The 19,901-nt window shown below is 41.9% G+C and overlaps 1 protein-coding gene across 2 annotated transcripts in view; it reads left to right on the top strand.

The window, feature by feature from the left end:
• The window catches only part of LOC126191483 (limbic system-associated membrane protein), a 986,380-nt gene that overhangs the window by 119,361 nt on the left and 847,118 nt on the right, over positions 1-19,901 (top strand). For both annotated transcript variants that reach the window (XM_049932368.1, XM_049932366.1), the window contains exon 2: positions 12,256-12,456. In XM_049932368.1, coding sequence (XP_049788325.1) covers positions 12,256-12,456 — 201 coding nt within the window. The remainder of the gene's footprint in view (positions 1-12,255; positions 12,457-19,901) is intronic.

Here is a 19,901-nt window from a genome sequence, read left to right as displayed (position 1 = left end):
CACTCCGCTGCAGAGTGAAAAATCTAATATTCGGTGATGTATGCAATGATGATGCTACTATGAGTATGTAGTCGAAATCAAACTGCAAAAAATTCAGATTATTCCCGACGGACCTCTGCATTCTTCAGTTCGTACATGCAACAGTCACCGCAGACGGGAGTCATGTGGAGTCCAATATAAACCGTCAGTTTGGTGAAGGGAGAAAATGTGGGAGTTCAAGACTTGAATACAGTAAGCAGGTTCAAATGAACTGAAGCTGTAGTAGTTCCGCAGATTAACACACGATAAATAAATGTGGAGAGCTGCAACAGACCAGTTTTGGTAATGGAGACAAAACAGCAACAAAAGTATAGTGGCGCAGAGTAAAGGTTGCATAAGGTACTACATTCCTTCCCTTATTTTTACTCCGAAGAGTCGCCTTTCGTTCTGTGCTGACAACGGTTTCTACGAAACAGTTCGGTTGCCGAAACACATTCAGTTAGTGCAACATTGAAAGCCTCTATGAGGGTGAAGATTTGTCTGATGTGATAGAAGAAGAAACAGGAGTCGATTTAGAAGAGATAGGGGATCCAGTATTAGAATCGGAATTTAAAAGAGCTTTGGAGGACTTACGGTCAAATAAGGCAGAAGAGATAGATAACATTCCATCAGAATTTCTAAAATCATTGGGGGAAGTGACAACAAAACGACTATTCGCGTTGGTGTGTAGAATATATGAGTCTGGCGATATGCCATCTGACTTTCGGAAAAGCATCATCCACACAATTCCGAAGACGGCAAGAGCTGACAAGTGCGAAAATTATCGCACAATCAGCTTAACAGCTCATGCATCGAAGCTGCTTACAAGAATAATATACAGAAGAATGGAAAAGAAAATTGAGAATGCGCTAGGTGACGACCAGTTTGGCTTTAGGAAAAGTTAAGGGACGAGAGAGGCAATTCTGACGTTACGGCTAGTAATGGAAGCAAGGCTAAAGAAAAATCAAGACACTTTCATAGGATTTGTCGACCTGGAAAAAGCGTTCGACAATATAAAATGGTGCAAGCTGTTCGAGATTCTGAAAAAAGTAGGGCTAAGCTATAGGGAGAGACGGGTCATATACAATATGTACAACAACCAAGATACGATGGCAGTTGAATAAGTAATGCAACACTTTTTTTCTGAAACAGGGGTTGTTTTATTCAGCATTGAAATACACCAGGTTATTCCCCAATCTTTTAGCTACACAACACTATTTTTCAACGTAATCTCCATTCAATGCTACGGCCTTACGCCACCTTGAAATGAGGGCCTGTATGCCTGCACGGTACCATTCCACTGGTCGATGTCGGAGCCAACGTCGTACTGCATCAATAACTTCTTCATCATCCGCGTAGTGCCTCCCACGGATTGCGTCCTTCATTGGGCCAAACATATGGAAATCCGACGGTGCGAGATCGGGGCTGTAGGGTGCATGAGGAAGAACAGTCCACTGAAGTTTTGTGAGCTCCTCTCAGGTGCGAAGACTTGTGTGAGGTCTTGCGTTGCCATGAAGAAGGAGAAGTTCGTTCAGAGTTTTGTGCCTACGAACACGCTGAAGTTGTTTCTTCAATTTCTGAAGAGTAGCATAATACACTTCAGAGTTGATCGTTTGACCATGGGGAAGGACATCGAACAGAATAACCCCTTCATCGTCCCAGAAGACTGTAACCATGACTTTACCGCCTGAGGGTATGGCTTTAAACTTTTTCTTGGTAGGGGAGTGGGTGTGGCGCCACTCCATTGATTGCCGTTTTGTTTCAGGTTCGAAGTGATGAACCCATGTTTCATCGCCTGTAACAATCTTTGACAAGAAATTGTCACCCTCAGCCACATGACGAGCAAGCAATTCCGCACAGATGGTTCTCCTTTGCTCTTTATGGTGTTCGGTTAGACAACGAGGGACCCAGCGGGAACAAACCTTTGAATATCCCAACTGGTGAACAATTGTGACAGCACTACCAACAGAGATGTCAAGTTGAGCACTGAGTTGTTTGATGGTGATCCGTCGATCATCTCGAACGAGTGTGTTCGCACGCTCCGCCATTGCAGGAGTCACAGCTGTGCACGGCCGGCCCGCACGCGGGAGATCAGACAGTCTTGCTTGACCTTGCGGCGATGATGACACACGATTTGCCCAACGACTCACCGTGCTTTTGTCCACTGCCAGATCACCGTAGACATTCTGCAAGCGCCTATGAATATCTGAGATGCCCTGGATTTCCGCCAAAAGAAACTCGATCACTGCCCATTGTTTGCAACGCACATCCGTTACAGACGCCATTTTAACAGCTCCGTACAGCGCTGCCACCTGTCGGAAGTCAATGACACTATACGAGACGAAGCGGGAGTGTTTGAAAATATTCCACAAGAAATTTCCGGTTTTTTCAACCAAAATTGGCCGAGAAAAAAATGTGTTGCATTACTTATTGAACTGCCCTCGTAGAATAATAAGAGTGGACGATCGAGAACGAAGTGCTCGTATTAAGAAGGGTGTAAGACAAGGCTGTAGCCTTTCTCCCCTACTCTTCAATCTGTACATCGAGGAAGCAATGATGGAAATAAAAGAAAGGTTCAGGAGTGGAATTAAAATACAAGGTGAAAGGATATCAATGATACGATTCGCTGATGACATTGCTATCCTGAGCGAAAGTGAAGAAGAATTAAATGATCTGTTGAACGGAATGAACAGTCTAATGAGTACACAGTATGGTTTGAGAGTAAATCGGAGAAAAACGAAGGTAATGAGAAGTAGTAGAAATGAGAACAGCGAGAAACTTAACATCAGGATTGATGGTCACGAAGTCAATGAAGTTAAGGAATTCTGCTACCTAGGCAATAAAATAACCAATGACGGACGGAGCAAGGAGGACATCAAAAGCAGACTCGCTATGGCAAAAAAGGCATTTCTGGCCAAGAGAAGTCTACTAATATCAAATACCGGCCTTAATTTGAGGAAGAAATTTCTGAGGATGTACGTCTGGAGTACAGCATTGTATGTTAGTGAAACATGGACTGTGGGAAAACCGGAACAGAAATGAATCGAAGCATTTGAGATGTGGTGCTATAGACGAATGTTGAAAATTAGTTGGACTGATAAGGTAAGGAATGAGGAGGTTCTACGCACAATCGGAGAGGAAAGGAATATGTGGAAAACACTGATAAGGAGAAGGGACAGAATGATAGGACATCTGCTAAGACATGAGGGAATGACTTCCATGGTACTAGAGGGAGCTGTAGAGGGCAAAAACTGTAGAGGAAGACAGAGATTGGAATACGTCAAGCAAATAATTGAGGACGTAGGTTGCAAGTGTTACTCTGAGACGAAGAGGTTAGCACAGGAAAGGAATCCGTGGCGGGCCGCATCAAACCAGTCAGAAGACTGATGACCAAAAAAAAAAGTGCAGTGAATATTCATGGTAGCTCCCCATGACGTATTCTCGCTCGCTGCTACGGATGGGAAAGGAAGGGGGGGCACAAAAACAGGTATAAACAGCATGAAATACGTTGCTGAACATAAACGCATTTTCTAGCGAAGCCTTCAAGTTGCACTCTTGTGTCTTACCACGAACGTCACCTGTGCAATGTACTCAGTACGTTGTAAGAATCAGTTGCGAATGCACTAAATCGAAGCTCACTGCATTCGAACGTGGCCAATTTTTTTTTTTAACTTTGTGGTAAGGACTTTGGGACCAAACCGCTGAGGTCATCGGTCCATAGGCTTACGGTTTTCTTTAAGTTAAACGAACTTAAACGCTAATAACGTCGGAGGAAGGCAATGGCAAACCACCCCCACTAGGACCTTGCCTAGTACGGCGGTGCGGATCTCCCGCATCGTTCCTCTACGATCCGTCACGGGGTATGGGACTTCATCATCATTGCCCATGCCCATGCCCAAGGGAGGACTCAAACCTCCGACGGAGGGAGCCGCGCGCGCCGTGACAAAACGCCTTAGGCCGCACGGTTAGCCCGGGCGGCGAAGGAAAATTGTTGTCGCTCTTATGGTGGGTGCTTTCGTAACCAAGGTAGCCTAGTGTTTCAAGAAGTATCGTATGGAAGATTTATACCGAATACAGGGAAAGCGGTAAAATATCATTCGATAAGTCACAGTGCGGACGAGAGTGTGACTGAGTGACGGACGGTCACTGTGGAGGATTGTGACAAAAAATAAAAGGACGACATTTACCAAAGTCACTGCAGTACTGAATGTCGCATTCGCGAACCCTGATACCGCCACAACAACACGAAAGGAACTCCATAAGCAGGGAATTGTAGAGGATGTTGGAACTGCAAAGCTACTCATCAGTGATGCACGTGCCCGTTACGGGGAAACCGGGTACTTAAGGCGTAAAACCTGGAATAAGGAGCAATGGAGGAAAGTAATTTGCTCGGATAATCTTGTTTCACACTGTTTCCCACTTTTGGCCGACTTTCCATCCCAAGAGCGAAACATAGCGCAGGTGCGGTAACGATTTGGGCAGCCATATTGTGGTATTCTACAGATATGTTTTTACCCTGGAAGGTTCCACTCATACCAAGGATTGTGAGACCATTTTGGGTGATCGGAAAGTCCCATAGTACAGTATTCTCCAATAGTTATGCTGTGTTCCAGTACGACATGACTCCTGTCCACACAGTTCCCGTCTTCCACGACTAATTCTGTGAGCTCGAGGCTGAATTGTCGTGCTTCCCTTGGCCTTCACAGTCACCATATTTTTGAGCCTTTGTGATTGCTCTAGTATGGACAGAAGGGTGTCTGATCGTTATCCACCTCCAAAATCGTTACCTTAACTTGCCACTATTTTGCAGTAAAATGGTGTAACATTCCCTTGAAAGCAGTACGGGTCCTGTGTTTATCCATTCTTAGACGATTGGAAGCTGTTTTGAATCCCAGTGGTCTCTCTGCACCGCACTATGCGTGGTAATGTGTTGTATTTTTGGTGTTTCTGGATTTTTTCCCCACGCACTCTATGTCTACGCGCTATGCAGCGGACCGGTGAATGTAAAGTATACTGAACCAGTACGCTTTATGGAGTAGAACTGTACTCCCCCACTACAAGTTAACCCATAATTTGTTTTCCATTAGCCAGAGCGGCAGCTCACCGTAATACTATCGGTGATTCAATAAAAATATAACTTTCAGTATTTTCAGCAAAAAATAAATTGGTTTAGCGTTATCTGCCTGACTCGCGAATATCGTAATAAAATGTCCCATTACATCCAATAGCATTGCCCGTTTGAAGGTCCGTTCGCCTTATTTCTGTTCCAATACTGAAGCATCAATTTAAACAGCAAATACAATTTAAGAAGCAATTTTTGCTGCTTTTGACTCTCGTTCGAAATGCAGTTAACCAAGTAATTCGTGGTGCTTTGAAAAAAACATTCAAAATGTTTACTCGTCGCTGGAAGTTTTTGATGAATAGCGCTGATAAACTGATGCGATTACGCTTTTAATTATAGGAAAGGCCATATGACGTAAGCCATGTTTGTGGCGTGACCGGCAACGTGCCGGGCGCAGGTCGTTTGTGTATTAAACCCGTGCTTAACACACTCTTACCACGCCACCGCTGTATAACAAGTATGCTTATACTTTTTCATCTCAGCATGTATGCGCGATTTGTGGTTTATAGAGGAGGCGAATCTGAATGGGATTAAGCAACGATCAACGTCACTGAACAATAGCAACGGTTCGCGAAGAAAATCTGAAGACAATGCGTCTGCTATCGCGTGGGTGTTAGTTTTTTGATAAAGAATGGCTGGAAGACTCCAGCTATTATTGAAGTGTGACGCCACGGAATACAGATATACATAGCAGACTTACGATTGTGATAAGTTTTCAATGTTATTTTATCAATGTTGGATCTTGTTGAACTCAGTGGCTGTTATTAAGTATGTTGATGGACAGTTATTGAGTTAAGTACTGTTGACGGACAACGCAACTAGGCAAAAATAGCGCCCATCTCCAGATGGCTGTGTAACAGTGATCAGAAATGTGCTGTGTGTATTTACCTATAGCACGTCAACAGGTCCTTATGACGTCATTTCCGAACATATCGTCTCCGTATGCTCAGGAGACTCGACTCGCCGCTCTTTTAACTGAAAAGTCACGGGTCTCTTGTGGGGTACAAGTGGTACATACCAATGCAGAAATGTGAACGACTACATGAATTCTCAGCTATAACTGAGGACTCGTGGCAGTGGCGCTTCAAATGCAGCCGTTGTACAATTTTTACAATCCAATACAGTGGCTGATCGATTAGCAGTGAATACTGTTATTTATACACACACAACACACACACACACACACTATATATATATATATATATATATATATATATATATATATATAATGTGTGTGTGTGTGTAACTATTCTTGAATTGAATAGGTACGTATGTACACATATATGAATGTGTTTGTATGTAAGTATATGTGTAAAACGTTTTTCAAAACCACTGTAAATTTATTTTAATATTTAATTTCTGTCCAGTTTCGTTAGAGGCCATCTTATTCCGAAAAACGGTGATACTAACGACGCAACCCACGACTAGCATTTCACTCCTGTACGCTTCAGTGAGAGAGAAGTAATCAGTTATTTGTGGGTATCTGCGTTGTCCATCAACACTACTGACTCCTTGATACCTTGATGGTTTATCTTTTTAGTCATATTTATTCCACATTTGCACATCAATCCCCAGAAATCTGACATTTGATGCTTAAATAGAATCACGAAAACCACTATTCTTCTAATCTCGATATGACCCAGAGTAACTCAGTACGAACTGTCTCGGCGCCTCCGATCTATGATCAGCAATGACTTCATACGGTGATATTCAATACTTTAAATACAGCCATCTAGACGGACGAGAAACCAAACTGCTTTCATTGTTAAAAACCATTGTCGTGGCATGTTAGTGCGGCTATGCTGTTAGGCTTTGAACTTTGTCCTGACTTAGAGGCAAGTTTCTCAAAAATTGATGAAGTCTACGTATCTGTAGACGGGAACTTTAATGCAAGTCTTGTAAAGCGCTCACAGTAAATGTTGTATACGACATCTATCACAAAAGAATTTGGATCTATTTGTGTACTTAGCAAAAATATTCAATCGCAGGTGGTCATCTCCAACAAAGACACATTTAAGTTTGCAATCATTTTGTCCTTAACACAGTAAATAAGAAGACTTCAGCATATCGTTTTTCGTGAAGCAACGGTCTCATATTTCAACAGAAGGGAGTAACACATCTCTAGTAAATTGTTCTCCAAGTAATTGTATTTCCTTCGTTATCTTAAAGTTTGTCACAGAATAAATAGACAAATCTAGGCGGAAATGCAGTCAAATGATTCTACACTACGTTGAATATGGCGATGCTGTTCTGTGATCAGTGTGGCTTTTTCTTACACTACATCTTTCACGTTAAAGAGAACAAGTCGTCGAAGTGTTGCTAACTTTAGAGTTTCATCGCACAGTGGGCTGCTTATGTATCAGTATTCAAATCCGCCTTTTACGCACTGCTCGCATCTAGATTTCATAGTTTCGGTTCATTGACTTCGTACAACAAATATCGGTTAATTAATTTTCAGTTTTCGTAAATACAACACTCGGTGTTGCTTACAGTGAAACATATTCATTTTACTTCCATTTGATGCTCCACATCAGTCGCTACACCGAGTAAAAAAGAATTGTGTGGCTTACGTCATACAGGAATGTCTCATTACTTCAGCAGAGGTCAACATAACGCTACAGAATACCCCCACATCGAAACTTTGTCACGTTATGAAATGAACGCTGTCCCTTTACGTAACCTAAAGCTTGTAACAGACAAGCTTATGTAACGACGTTCGTGCAATGCACGCTGCGCTCTGCCCCTGTATTCAGCGTGTAATCGATGTGGTCATCTGATGTGAGATCGTAAATCTTTCATAGATCTTTCAGTGGCTTGTTCTTTTAGATCTGATGTGTTGAAATAATACATATAGGATTCAAATTGCTACCCTCAAAAAGTAACTACCTATTTCCTCTTTTTTTTAAGTATTTCCTGTTTTAGTAGTGGTCTTCTACTACGCAACGAAATGGATGCTGCAGTGAAATTTTTGACAGATGAAAATTGCACGCTGAAGCTAAGCTCGAACGAGTTCTAATCTATCTTCACGGCAGCGCACACTCCTCTGTTGAGTGAAGGATTTGTTCTCTAAACAATACTGCGGGTCAAACACCTCAGTGGGCAGTCGGTGCTAGACTCCTTGCATAATTTGAAAAAAAAAGGCCACCAAATGGCGACCCCTGGGAACACGGTACATGCTTCCAGTCAGTAATTGCCCTGTTTCTGTGTTGTTTGGCCCACTGAAGAAGAGGAGCCTGAAGAGCTGTAGTTCCAATGGCCAGTTTTCGAAAGCGTACAGAGTCCCTCGCAATGTTCTCTAGGAAATCGAACAAGATGGAACTGCATTCACTTACAGTCGCGTCTCATATCGTTAAAGCGTCATTTGTCCGCTTGATATCAGTTACATACAATCAGCGCTCCAAAGTGATCAGGACTCTGTAACAGCTTGCGTACATAAAAATTATACTACGTGGTTATAGTTAAAATACGGCTATTCACAGAGGTCCTGTGTGGGCCGTAATTATCTTACGGCAGCGAAACTTCGTAGATATTTTAATGAGTTATTGCGGAATAGATTTACGCTGGGAAAAGTGCGTATCTGGCGCATGTATACAGGAATGGCATGTGGAAACGTTTCTATATGTAATGAGTTGGGAACGGAGCGTGGGAAGAAAAGCTCAAACAAATGAGAAGGACGTAATATTGTTCTTATTATAAGCTGACACTTACACAGTTTGTAGAGTATGAGCACCCGAGACGCCGACGAGATGCAGTTTCCGTAAAACGACATGATCAACAGCTGCTCCAGAAGTCCCTGTGGAAAATGAGCAACGTATTCCTGTGTACTGCCCTTTATATAAGGCAGAGGCCGTATGTGTCCCTGGTAAATGAGTTCTTTTCGATATCGCTAGGGCAAAAAGTCACATGGATTCAGATCAGGTGATCACGCAGGTTTGATTTTGAAAACCTCTTGAGATAACACGTTCGTGGAAATTCGCATTAAGCAGATCATTCACTGCGGGAGTGACGTAAAGCTTGCCCCATCTCCCATGAAAACGGTGGTTTCGACACAGTTACGCTCTTCCAAAGCAGGAATCACATGCTACACGAAGTGGTCTCGATAACGTACAGACATCGTTGTACATCTCTCAGTCCTCTGGGTGTACTCTCTGCTAAGAAAAATGGACCGAGAATAAACATGCGGTTTAATAGTACCACAAATTCGGCAGTTCTGTTTATTCATTGCACCGTGCAATGTAAAATGTGACACGTAACTCCATAGATTATGCCCGGACACATGTGATGAACTTCGATCATTTGCAAGAAACCGAAGAGCAAATTCAGAACGTTGCTCTGGATCATTAGGTTTCAGTTGTTGCACCGTCAGCATCTTGTATCACTTCCAGTGTAAAATAGACTGAAAAACGTTCCGTATTGTTGATGATGGGACGGACAATTCTCGTGCACTGCACGAACATTAGCACCACCTGGGGCTCGCACTGTATGGTCAGTTACAGCAACAGCAGTCTCGTCAATACCTTCCACTGTGATCGGACGCCTTCGTCTACCAAATGGCATTTCAAGGTTACCCGTGTTTTCGGAATACATTACCATCTTCTTTAAACCATTTAATGAGTTGGCGCCTCTCTTCAGACACATCAGTCAGGGATACTCTCTCAATGTATCGCTGTAATTGCTGCCATTCACGTAAAACGATTTCACTAACAGCGCACGGTCTCCCTTCTCTATAGCCACACTGTTCACAACAAATCGTACGACTTTTTAAGTGACAGTGTGGATGTCGTACCAGTTATCGTACCATCAGACAAACAGTGTACAGCGCCAGATTTGCAACTGTTGGCCACAAACGGAACTAATTTGTTTTCCAGCGTTAATCACTTCCACATTAACGCATTTGGACAACTTCCAAGTTTCGGTGCCATACGATAATATTATGGACCACACTGGACCTCCACGAGCACCAGGACTTTAATTATAACCACCTGGTCTTAATGATTTTTAGGCTAGCATTATTTGCTACAGTTAGGCAATTAGGCAATATTTTTTTCGTCGGATGTGTTTCATTCCAAATTATAAAGGCATAATCAGATCTCTGAAATACATATTCTTCTTCATTTGGATCATAACTTTCAACTTACATATTTTGCTGTTGTACATGTATGTTACAGTCGTGACTTAGGAAAGCTTTCTTCAGTATGTAAAAATAAGCACTCCGTCTTTAGGCCACTAGTGGCCCACCGGGACCATCCGACCGCCGTGTCATCCTCAACTGAGGATGCTGATAGGAGGGGCTTGTGGTCAGCACACCGCTCTCCCGGTCGTTATGATGGTTTTCTTTGACCGGAGCCGCTACTATTCGGTCGAGTAGCTCCTCAATTGGCATCACGAGGCTGAGTGCACCCCGAAAAATGGCAACAACGCATGGCGACCGGATGGTCACCCATCCAAGTGCCGGCCACGCCCGACAGTGCTTAACGTCGGTGATCTGACGGGCACCGGTGTATCCACTGCGGCAAGGCCGTTGCCTTCAGTATGTAAGGTGTTTCACAATTCCTAGGGATCGGAGAACGGACTTAGGGGGCAAAGTTTTCTTTAGAAATGTACACTTCAGAGAAAAATAAATTTTAGGATCAGATCCCATTTAAATTTCCCGCTTCACCGTACGCACGCAAACTGAGAACAGGGCACCATAGTAAGTCCCTGTTGTCATTGCACCACATACGATTTTCGTGCTGCTGCAAACGTTGTGAGGAATTGGTACGTTTGCAGCTAGGAGGGTTGACAGTGGTGCTCCACTGACGCACTGCACTCCGCGAGGCAGAAGACAGCTCGCCAACGAGTATTTGGAACGTTTTCCAGGCCATTGGCTTCTGTAGAGCACAAAGGTCAGAGTTGTGTGCGTAGGCTTACTGTAAACCTGGATATTTGGAAATGATCTGATTTTCAAACTAATTTTACATCCAAGTGATACATTTCCAGATATGATTACCTCATCGAAACCCTTACTATTTAGTGGCCTTTACAGTCCCTGGATGCTTGTAATACGAATTGAGAAACACATTTTATATTTTATCATTTGCTGTCGATAATGTTTGACATCTGTCGTGTACCGTTGACGAAGCTGTTTTTCTGCCTGTTTCACTAAGCACCGTTTGCAGTCGAGGACACGACACACACACACACACACACACACTCTCTCTCTCTCTCTCTCTCTCTCTCTCTCTCTCTCTCTCTCTCTCTTCATAATGTTGACTTGTTTATATTACGAAGTGTTGTCAGTTGTGGGATGTCTATGATCAAAGGCTACACAGAGTGATTCAGCTGCCCCTACCGATTCGTTTTATGCAACCTCCCATGACAGAACAATGTCGTTGGCCAGATTGCTCTGGAGATGTGAAGCACATTGTCAAAATGTTGCAGAATGAATGGTGAAGTATACGAACCTGTTGTACAGATTTTTCTTATGGAACTACTTCATCACATCAATGCGTGTCATATATAAATCTTTGCACTGGGTTATAAACTGGAAAAATTGTTATTTCCACACTTCCCATTCTGATGTCACAAGTTAATTTCGTTACGTTGATACACACATTATAAGGCAAAGTTTGTGAATAATTTACGAAAGATTAAGTACTAAACAAAATTAACGTACAGAGACATCACATATTATACGACTTCACTGCTAATTACACAAAGAAAGATGGAACATACTTCGATAAGTATGGCAGAAGTACGGTATATCTTGGTCCACAAATACCATGTAACTCATGGCCAATCCCGACTTCGCTTGTTAACATTTACACAAAACACTTCAGAGGTAACTTATAACGATTACTTGACTGCCACCAGTCTGGATGCCATTCCTAACTCAGACGCAGTATGGGTTGCACAAAACGTCATCAGTGGGGCAGCTGAATCCACTTCGTGTGTGTGTGTGTGTGTGTGTGTGTGTGTGTGTGTGTGCATGAGAGAGAGAGAGAGAGAGAGAGAGAGAGAGAGAGATACTCCTTGTTTCTTCAGATCATTGCTTGACTAGGGGAGGACGTTTAGCATTGTCCTGAGGAAACAATCAATACATAACATAGTCTAAGTGGATTTCCTTTTGTCCTCAGGAAATTACGTGTTGGTATGGAAACGTGGCATCGCCGTGTTGACGGCGGGTGCAACCAAAGTGTCTCCGGACGAGCGAATCCGCCTGGTGGACGGCTACAACCTGGAGATACGCGACGTACAGACGCAGGACGCGGGGGACTACGTGTGCCAGATCGGCACTCTCGAGCCTCGCGAAATCACGCACACTGTCGAGATACTTGGTGAGTACCTCTCTCTGATCCCTTTAGTTGCGACTGTGTGCGAACAAGTGTTAGCTGATTACATTCCTTGGGCAAAGACTGATTACCCTTCTTGAGGTCATCTCGTCAATTCGCTACTCCTGTTTGTTGTAGCAGTCGCAGGCATCGACTTCAGGCGACACAGCGACCGTTGCAATTAAAGTTCAGGTAAACCGCCACAGTTTGTGTGTTGCTTGATTTAACTGGCTAGTTTCATTCGTCAATGATGAGCATCATCAGATGGCATCCCCTAGTTATAATACGAGGATTGACTGTCGAATCAACTCGTGATGAGCAATGTTCTGTGCGATTTATAATGGGTTGTATGTCTTCACTCGTAAGTCAGTAAGGCAGAAAGGTCATGTTTAATCGTTGACGATTGTGGGATGTTGTTCTCACTCGTCTAATACGAAAGTGTTTAGATATTTAAATGACAGATGCACATTTGTTCCCACACAGGGTGACGGATTAAAATTACAATAGAAGTAGCGCTTGAAAATTGTGAGTCGTCGAAACGAGCCGGTAGTTTAATACACTGTCTGACAAAGGTGAAGCACCCAGAAGACATGGCCGTTTGTCAGCGTAGCTTCTTATGGATACACATCATCGGCGGGTACGTGAATGATTACTATCGCATTTCTCTGCAACAGGTCGAAAGGCAATCACAGTGCATTGCTGTTGTTTGGATTTACAAATGGAAGAAAAACAGCCCTCGGTCACTATATTTACACAAATTAAACGGGTTTCAACAATGCTAGGAGTGTCTTCCTCAGAATTTAAATCAAAGAATGGCCTATATTCTATATCAAGGTCACAGAATTATGATTAAAAACGTATGGTAGAGTATAAGTACGGAATTATCGTACTTATATGTCATCTATAAAATAATAAATATGCCAAAAGGGCATTAGTCATAAAGATATTTAAGATAAAGAAAACTGTGATGGCGAGCCATTAAGGGCTGCTCGTTACTTGCGTGGTGCAGGTTGCAAAACGGACTGAGATGCCCTTGTTAACAAATGCGGCCAGGTGAACATGACAGTGGAACGAGAGCGCCATCTAGTAGCCATCCCACTTTAGCAAGAAATCTTCAACGACGAAATCAATTCACTTAAAAAAATCGTAGTTAACAACGAGTATAAACCTAACATAGTAGATGACGTTCTTAAAAAGAAAACTGCTAAAAGACTTACAACGCTAGGCACCTCTGTTATCGAGTCTAATTCAAAAAAATATTTTTCTATTCCTTTCGTGGGGCCTATCTCTTATCAGATCCAATGCATTCTTCGAAAGAAATACGATTGCAAGGTTGCTTTTTCTGCTAATAACAATTTGAAAAAAAACTTCATTCATAATTTACTTTCTATGCGTTCCCCTTTAGAAACTTCTGGTGTCTACAAAATTGTCTGCGATACTTGCTCCTCTTACTATATAGGACAACCAGGACGTGCCTTCACCACCAGATATAAAGAACACTTTCGAAGAAGAAATGGTACTAGCCCCCCCAAAATTCGTCTTTTGCCAACCATCTTCTAATTACAGGTTATTCACCTAAAGCCATCTGCGATAGCAACATTTTGAACACTGAAAAGAAAGGGTGTAGACTAGATATTCTAGAAGAATTAGAGATTTTCAAGCATTTTGCTCGAAAGAAGGATGGCCTCATCCTTAACGAACAGCTACAGCTACGCAACAAAAATTTTTTCAACGGTATAAAGCCGTTACTCGATATCTGGCTTCAGGTCTTCTTGTGCAGGTTGCGGAAATGATCTTTTCCTTCTAAGGTAGTCCTAGGTTTTTTCAATTTTCAAACGTTTCTTGGCTGCATTTCACGTCAATATTTTTTTTACAAGTTGTCATTCAGTCCTATCTACATTTTCATAATGAGGTTTTCATGTTTTATCTTACTGTTATAAGCTCTGACTTAGACGAAATGTTATATTGTATGCTGCTATCAAACAAACATTGCTTTCCATTATGTACCACATACTATTTATTTATAATAATTTTTGTCTATACTTCAATGTGTAGTATCCTAATTGTATCTACGGCTACTAGATGGCGCGCTCGTTGCAGTGCCATGTTCACCTGGCCGCATTTGTTAACGCGGGCACCTCAGTCCGTTTTTCAACCTGCACCAAGCAAGTAATGAGCAGCCCTTAGTGGCTTGCCATCATAGTTTTCTTTATCTTAAATGTCTTTACCACTAATGCCCTATTGGCATATTTTTTATTTTAGAAATGACTTATAAGTACTATAATTCCGTACTTATACTCTACCATACGTTTTTAGTCATAATTCTGTGATCATATTATAGAATATAGCCCATTATTTGATTTAAATTCTGAGGAAGAGACTCCTAGCTGTTTTGAAAACCGGTTAATTCGTTTAAATATAGTGACCGAGGGCTGTTTTTCTTTCAATTGTAACTATTCACGGTCTCTGAACGTGATGCCATGTACAAAATTTTGTTTGGATTTAGTTCTTCCACCGAGCTTGTTACTGCATATAAGAGGCTTGAACGTCGTCAGACGTCGATTGACCTTTGTGAAGGACACGGAGAGTACCCGTGTGAGTTAGCGTTATCAACACCTGACAGAAACTCAATTGGACCTTATTGTCGCGTTCCGGTCGACCACTTCTGACCACCGCAAGGGAGGAGCATCGTATCGAGAACGAAGTACATCCTAACCCCTTCACAAGTACGCCTACCAATCGAGTACAAATAACGGGCTCCCAACAACATTTTTTGTCATCTTGCCCCATTGGCCGGAGATTAACAGCAGCCCTACTACCGAATAGCCGTCCCATGCCTTGGCTACCGTTATCAGCACAGCACTGGCGGCGGGTGAGGAGTGGTGCAGTGAATGGGAAGCATTGACTATCGATTAACAGCATCGAATTCAGAGAAGAATCGCGATTCTACACTACTGCGCATGACCAGTATCGGCGATAAGGCGGCCACATTGAGAGTTGTCTCATTCTTCCATTTTTGGAGAGGCGCAATGGCGTCATGGTGTGGAGAGACATCGGGTATCACTTGAGCGCACGACGGGTAGTGACTGAGGGAGATCTGACGGCAAAGCAGTACGTCACGGACATCGAGCGCTCTCATGTGTTTCTTCTTATGTGACAGTCTCGTGGTGCCATTTTTCAGCAGAACAACGCTTGTCGTCACATGGCACGTGTCTCTGTGAATTGTCAGCGTGATGTCAAGGTACTCCATTGGTCAACTAGATCCTCAGATCTGCCACCTATAGAGCATTTTCGGGACCAGCTCAAACGTCAACCCTGTCCTAGTACCTCTACCCAAGATACCAACGACCAGTTAATACTGTTGGTGGCTAAGTGTGGAATCCGAATGAAACAACTTAACACGTTATACTTTTAAGACACCACTAGGCACACGTTTTGATGGTTTAGGTGTGCAATGAAGTCCTGTTTACCTTCGACATCTTGTCGTAAGGGCCTTAAATAATCGCACAGGGAATCCATCAAAATTTGGGGAATAATGAACTCGATTCCAGTTTATCAACAATAAGACAACCGATACCGGAATAAATGGTCTAGAACATTTCAGTACATAAATAACAGGTATTTTGTGTTACTTCTGAGTAATAATACGCTTACTGCAATCAAGAGGAAGCAGGACGCACGATGTCTGCTACTGAACTAAATATTGAAATCCATCAGTGAACCAACGCAACTGACAGACTGTGAATATAATTTTCACGTTTGTCGAACAATGAAAGGATGTGTGTAATTGTGCTCAACTTTTAGCTTACCACGCAGATATCCTGCTTCCTCTTTGCTGCTAGTAAATAGTAGCATGTAATGTCACATACTTATATCTAAAGGTGCTCTCAGTTGTTTCATATCAAGATATTTTGGCCAAAACGTTAGGCATGCAATGAGTAGCAACGAGGGTGGTTTCCGTTTGGTTATAGAGGAGCAATGAAAACGTCGACTGAATGTTTCCAAGTAACTCCTAGAACCCTTAGCAAAAAGACGATGACGAAATATCTGTGCAAAAGATCATCTCAGAAGACATTGGGTTTTCAGCTACGGCGTTCAGTCAGCTTTTATCTACGCGAAGTTGTCTATGGAACTGTTTATAAGGCAACAGCAGTGAGGACGCGTTCGTCAGTTTTATATCTGAGACATAGTTATCGGATCCAAGTCTTCAAGAGAAAATTCTCTATACAAGCACTACAGAAGTGTATTAAAGATGGTCGAAGGAAGCAAAGGTGAACGAAATGGATGAATAAGGAGTAATGCAGGAAAAGGCGTAGAAGTATCACATGGTAGGTATGCTAAAGAAAAAAAATTAGTCTGCAAAACTGAATTATAAGGGAGAAACTCTAATTAAATAGTGCGTTTGGAGCATTGAACAAAGAGAAACTGCAGTGCAGACTCTAGAGTTTCAAAATATCTGCCAATACTTCCTATCTAATTTTCGGACTGTATGCTGTATGACATACAGAGAACCGAGGTTAAATATACTAGACCGTATCGAATAGTTTCTCGCTGTTCTCATTTCTTCTACTTCTCATTACTCTCGTCTTCCTTAATTTTAATCTCAGTCCTTGTAATGTATCCATTAGGCTGTTCATTCCATTCAGGAGATTATACAGTTTTTCTTGATCTTCACTCAGGATAGCGATGTCATCCGCGGATCGTATCACTGATATCCTTTCACCTTGAATTTTAATTGCATTCTTGAACCTCTCTTTTATTTCCATTATTGCTACTTTGATGTACAGATTGAACAGTAGGGGCGAAAGACTACATCCCTGTCGTACACCGTTTTTAATCCGATCAGATCGTTCATGGTCGGCCACTCCACTTCCATCTTGGCTCTTGTACATATTGTATACGATAGATCTCTCCCTATAGCTTACCCCTGTTTTCCTCAGCAGAACATCTTGCACCATGTTACACTGTCGAATGCTTCTTCCAGGCCGACAAAGCCTATAAAGGTGTCTTGGTTTTTCGTTAGTCTTACTTCCGTTATGAACCGCAACGTCAGAATTGCCTCTCTGGTGACTTTACCTTTGCTTAGCAAAATTGTAGAGCTTAATAGCAGTAGCAATATGTACCACAGATGATTAAGGATGTAAAGTAGGGCATCTATTTAAGGGGTAAAATTGGAAGATATCGCATAGAAAGAAGTGTCAGCTGGCAGAAATAAGTCGTTGTTGTAAAGTATAACAGTAAATCATGGCATGTCCATTGCTGAACGAGGCTGGTAGCCTGATAGCTTCCTGTGCATTCCGGTCTGCGTTGTATACTGATGGAATTGCTGTGTTACCGCTAATATATCGGCAATATGAAAACGGGAAATGATTTGTATTTCCTATATCTGCAACTGATAGGTTTTATCGGCCCTTTATCATTCTCGAAAATTAGATATAAACCGAGCACCACTCCCTTGTGGAAAATAGTAATGAATTTATTATCAAGTCCAGTCACAATTTGTGGTCGTTTTCTCGTTTAACGCACTGAAGTGGTTATTGAAACATAACTGAAAACGACGGTTGGATGGGACAGAAATATGAATTCGACAGACCTGTCGCCGACTACTTCGGCTGTCATTACTCTTTTCCTCCGATGCTGCGTTTAATATAAATATGATATTTCGTATTGTAAATGGGATCAATATTGTCACGGATTCTATACACGAGATTGACTATGGAAACATAAATTGTTGAAGATATGCGTATATATGAAGCGCGACTACGTATTAAATTCAGCTCACCGAATGACCGTCCAGAAGCCCTCATCAACAGTGGCTGCTAATAATGTAAAAAAGAAAAAAGTAAATGTACCACAGCTTTGTGAAATTACATTATTACATATACCACCAAAAAAACTGCTATAAAATGTTATTTTGCTACAACTGGTTTCGAACGATGCAACGTAATCTGGATACAATTTTTTCTGAAGAAAAAATAGATTTTGTACTACGATGGTGTAATATCGCTAAGTACTTATTTTAAATTTCTGTGTACCGCACATTCAGAATTAAAAAATCTTAACTATATGTAATCGGTGAAACCTGGCTGTAACAATATTGAAAGGACCTTGAAATTATGTTCATATAAACGAGTGTCGTTGTGATCGAGATTCGTATTTTCAGTCTATTGTGATGGCAAACGGAAAACAACAAATTTATTTAGCCGTGTTTTATTTTACGTACAGTACTCTCTCTTAAGCTTACGTGAATGCAGTATGTACAGCAGTGTGTCGAGTACTCACCAGACTTCCTTACTTAGAAGTGAAGTAATCAGTCGTTTTGCTCTGCTGACTATTTTCTAAATTACATTCTCTGTTCATTATTTCATTTGCGATATCACTGCTCCCTCCCCCGCTTCATAAACATGTTCACAATTCTAATAACTTCAAAAGCGTCTCTCAAACTAGCGATAGGCACTTTATTTCTTTATTCTTCCTCTTCCTCTTCAGCTCCCTCGCTCACTTCATGATCACTGTGGCTCTGATTCTTCACTTAATTTGCAACTTCGTCTTCACTTTTCGCTTCGGTTGTAACAAGTTCATCATCTATTGTTACATACGTTTCAAAGTCGCACTGACTGAGAATATCATAGTTGATTTCTGGAAGCAGCAGGTCATCAAGTGTCAACTTATAGATCTTCAGTTTCAGCGGTATTTATTCCTTCAAGTGTTATTGATGGTTGGGGCTGTGACCCGGTTCCAAGCTTTCCTAATGTATCTGATCTCATCAATGTAATAGAATAACCCTTCTCTCTCTCTGTGAATTTTCAGTAATATCCGCTTACGATAGTGGAATTTCAGACTCCTAATTACTCCTTGGTCTATGGCTGCAACAGGCTTGTCGTATTTGAGCAAGAAATACATTCTTAATATTCTGCAGACCAAAGACTGTAGTATGTGCTGGGCAGTTGTCAACAAGAACCACTGTCTTCCTTTTCTGACGCCAAATTTCTCTTCTCCCAACGCCTTTTTTCATCTTCAAAGAGTTTGGAGGTCATCCAGACTTTTTATTAGCATAGTAATCCACTGGTAGATTTTTTACACGCTTAAAACACCTAGGATTTTTTTATTTACCTATCGGGAGCAGTTTTTTCTTCTCCGTTACATCTGCGTTAGCACAAACAAGAACTATTTTCGTTCTTTAGATAACTTGCCACCAACACATTTTTCTCCCTTCAGTTTAGAGTTTTGTCTGGTGTAAGTTTAAAGAAAATGCCACGCTCTTCTGCATTAAAGGTGTTACGGTCTGTAGATCATTCACGAATTGTAAGCCACACGGTAGTGAGCCATTGTTAGTTTATTTCATTACTTATGCTGTTAGCTTCGTCGCTCACTTTACCAAAAGTAATGCTGTGACGTTGCTTGAACCTGTCGATCCAGCCAATGCTGCACACAAATTCCTCATCTTTTAA

Source organism: Schistocerca cancellata, chromosome 6 (genome assembly GCF_023864275.1).
Source record: "Schistocerca cancellata isolate TAMUIC-IGC-003103 chromosome 6, iqSchCanc2.1, whole genome shotgun sequence".
Classification (NCBI taxonomy): domain Eukaryota; kingdom Metazoa; phylum Arthropoda; class Insecta; order Orthoptera; family Acrididae; genus Schistocerca; species Schistocerca cancellata.
This window is presented reverse-complemented; position numbering and strand designations above follow the sequence as displayed.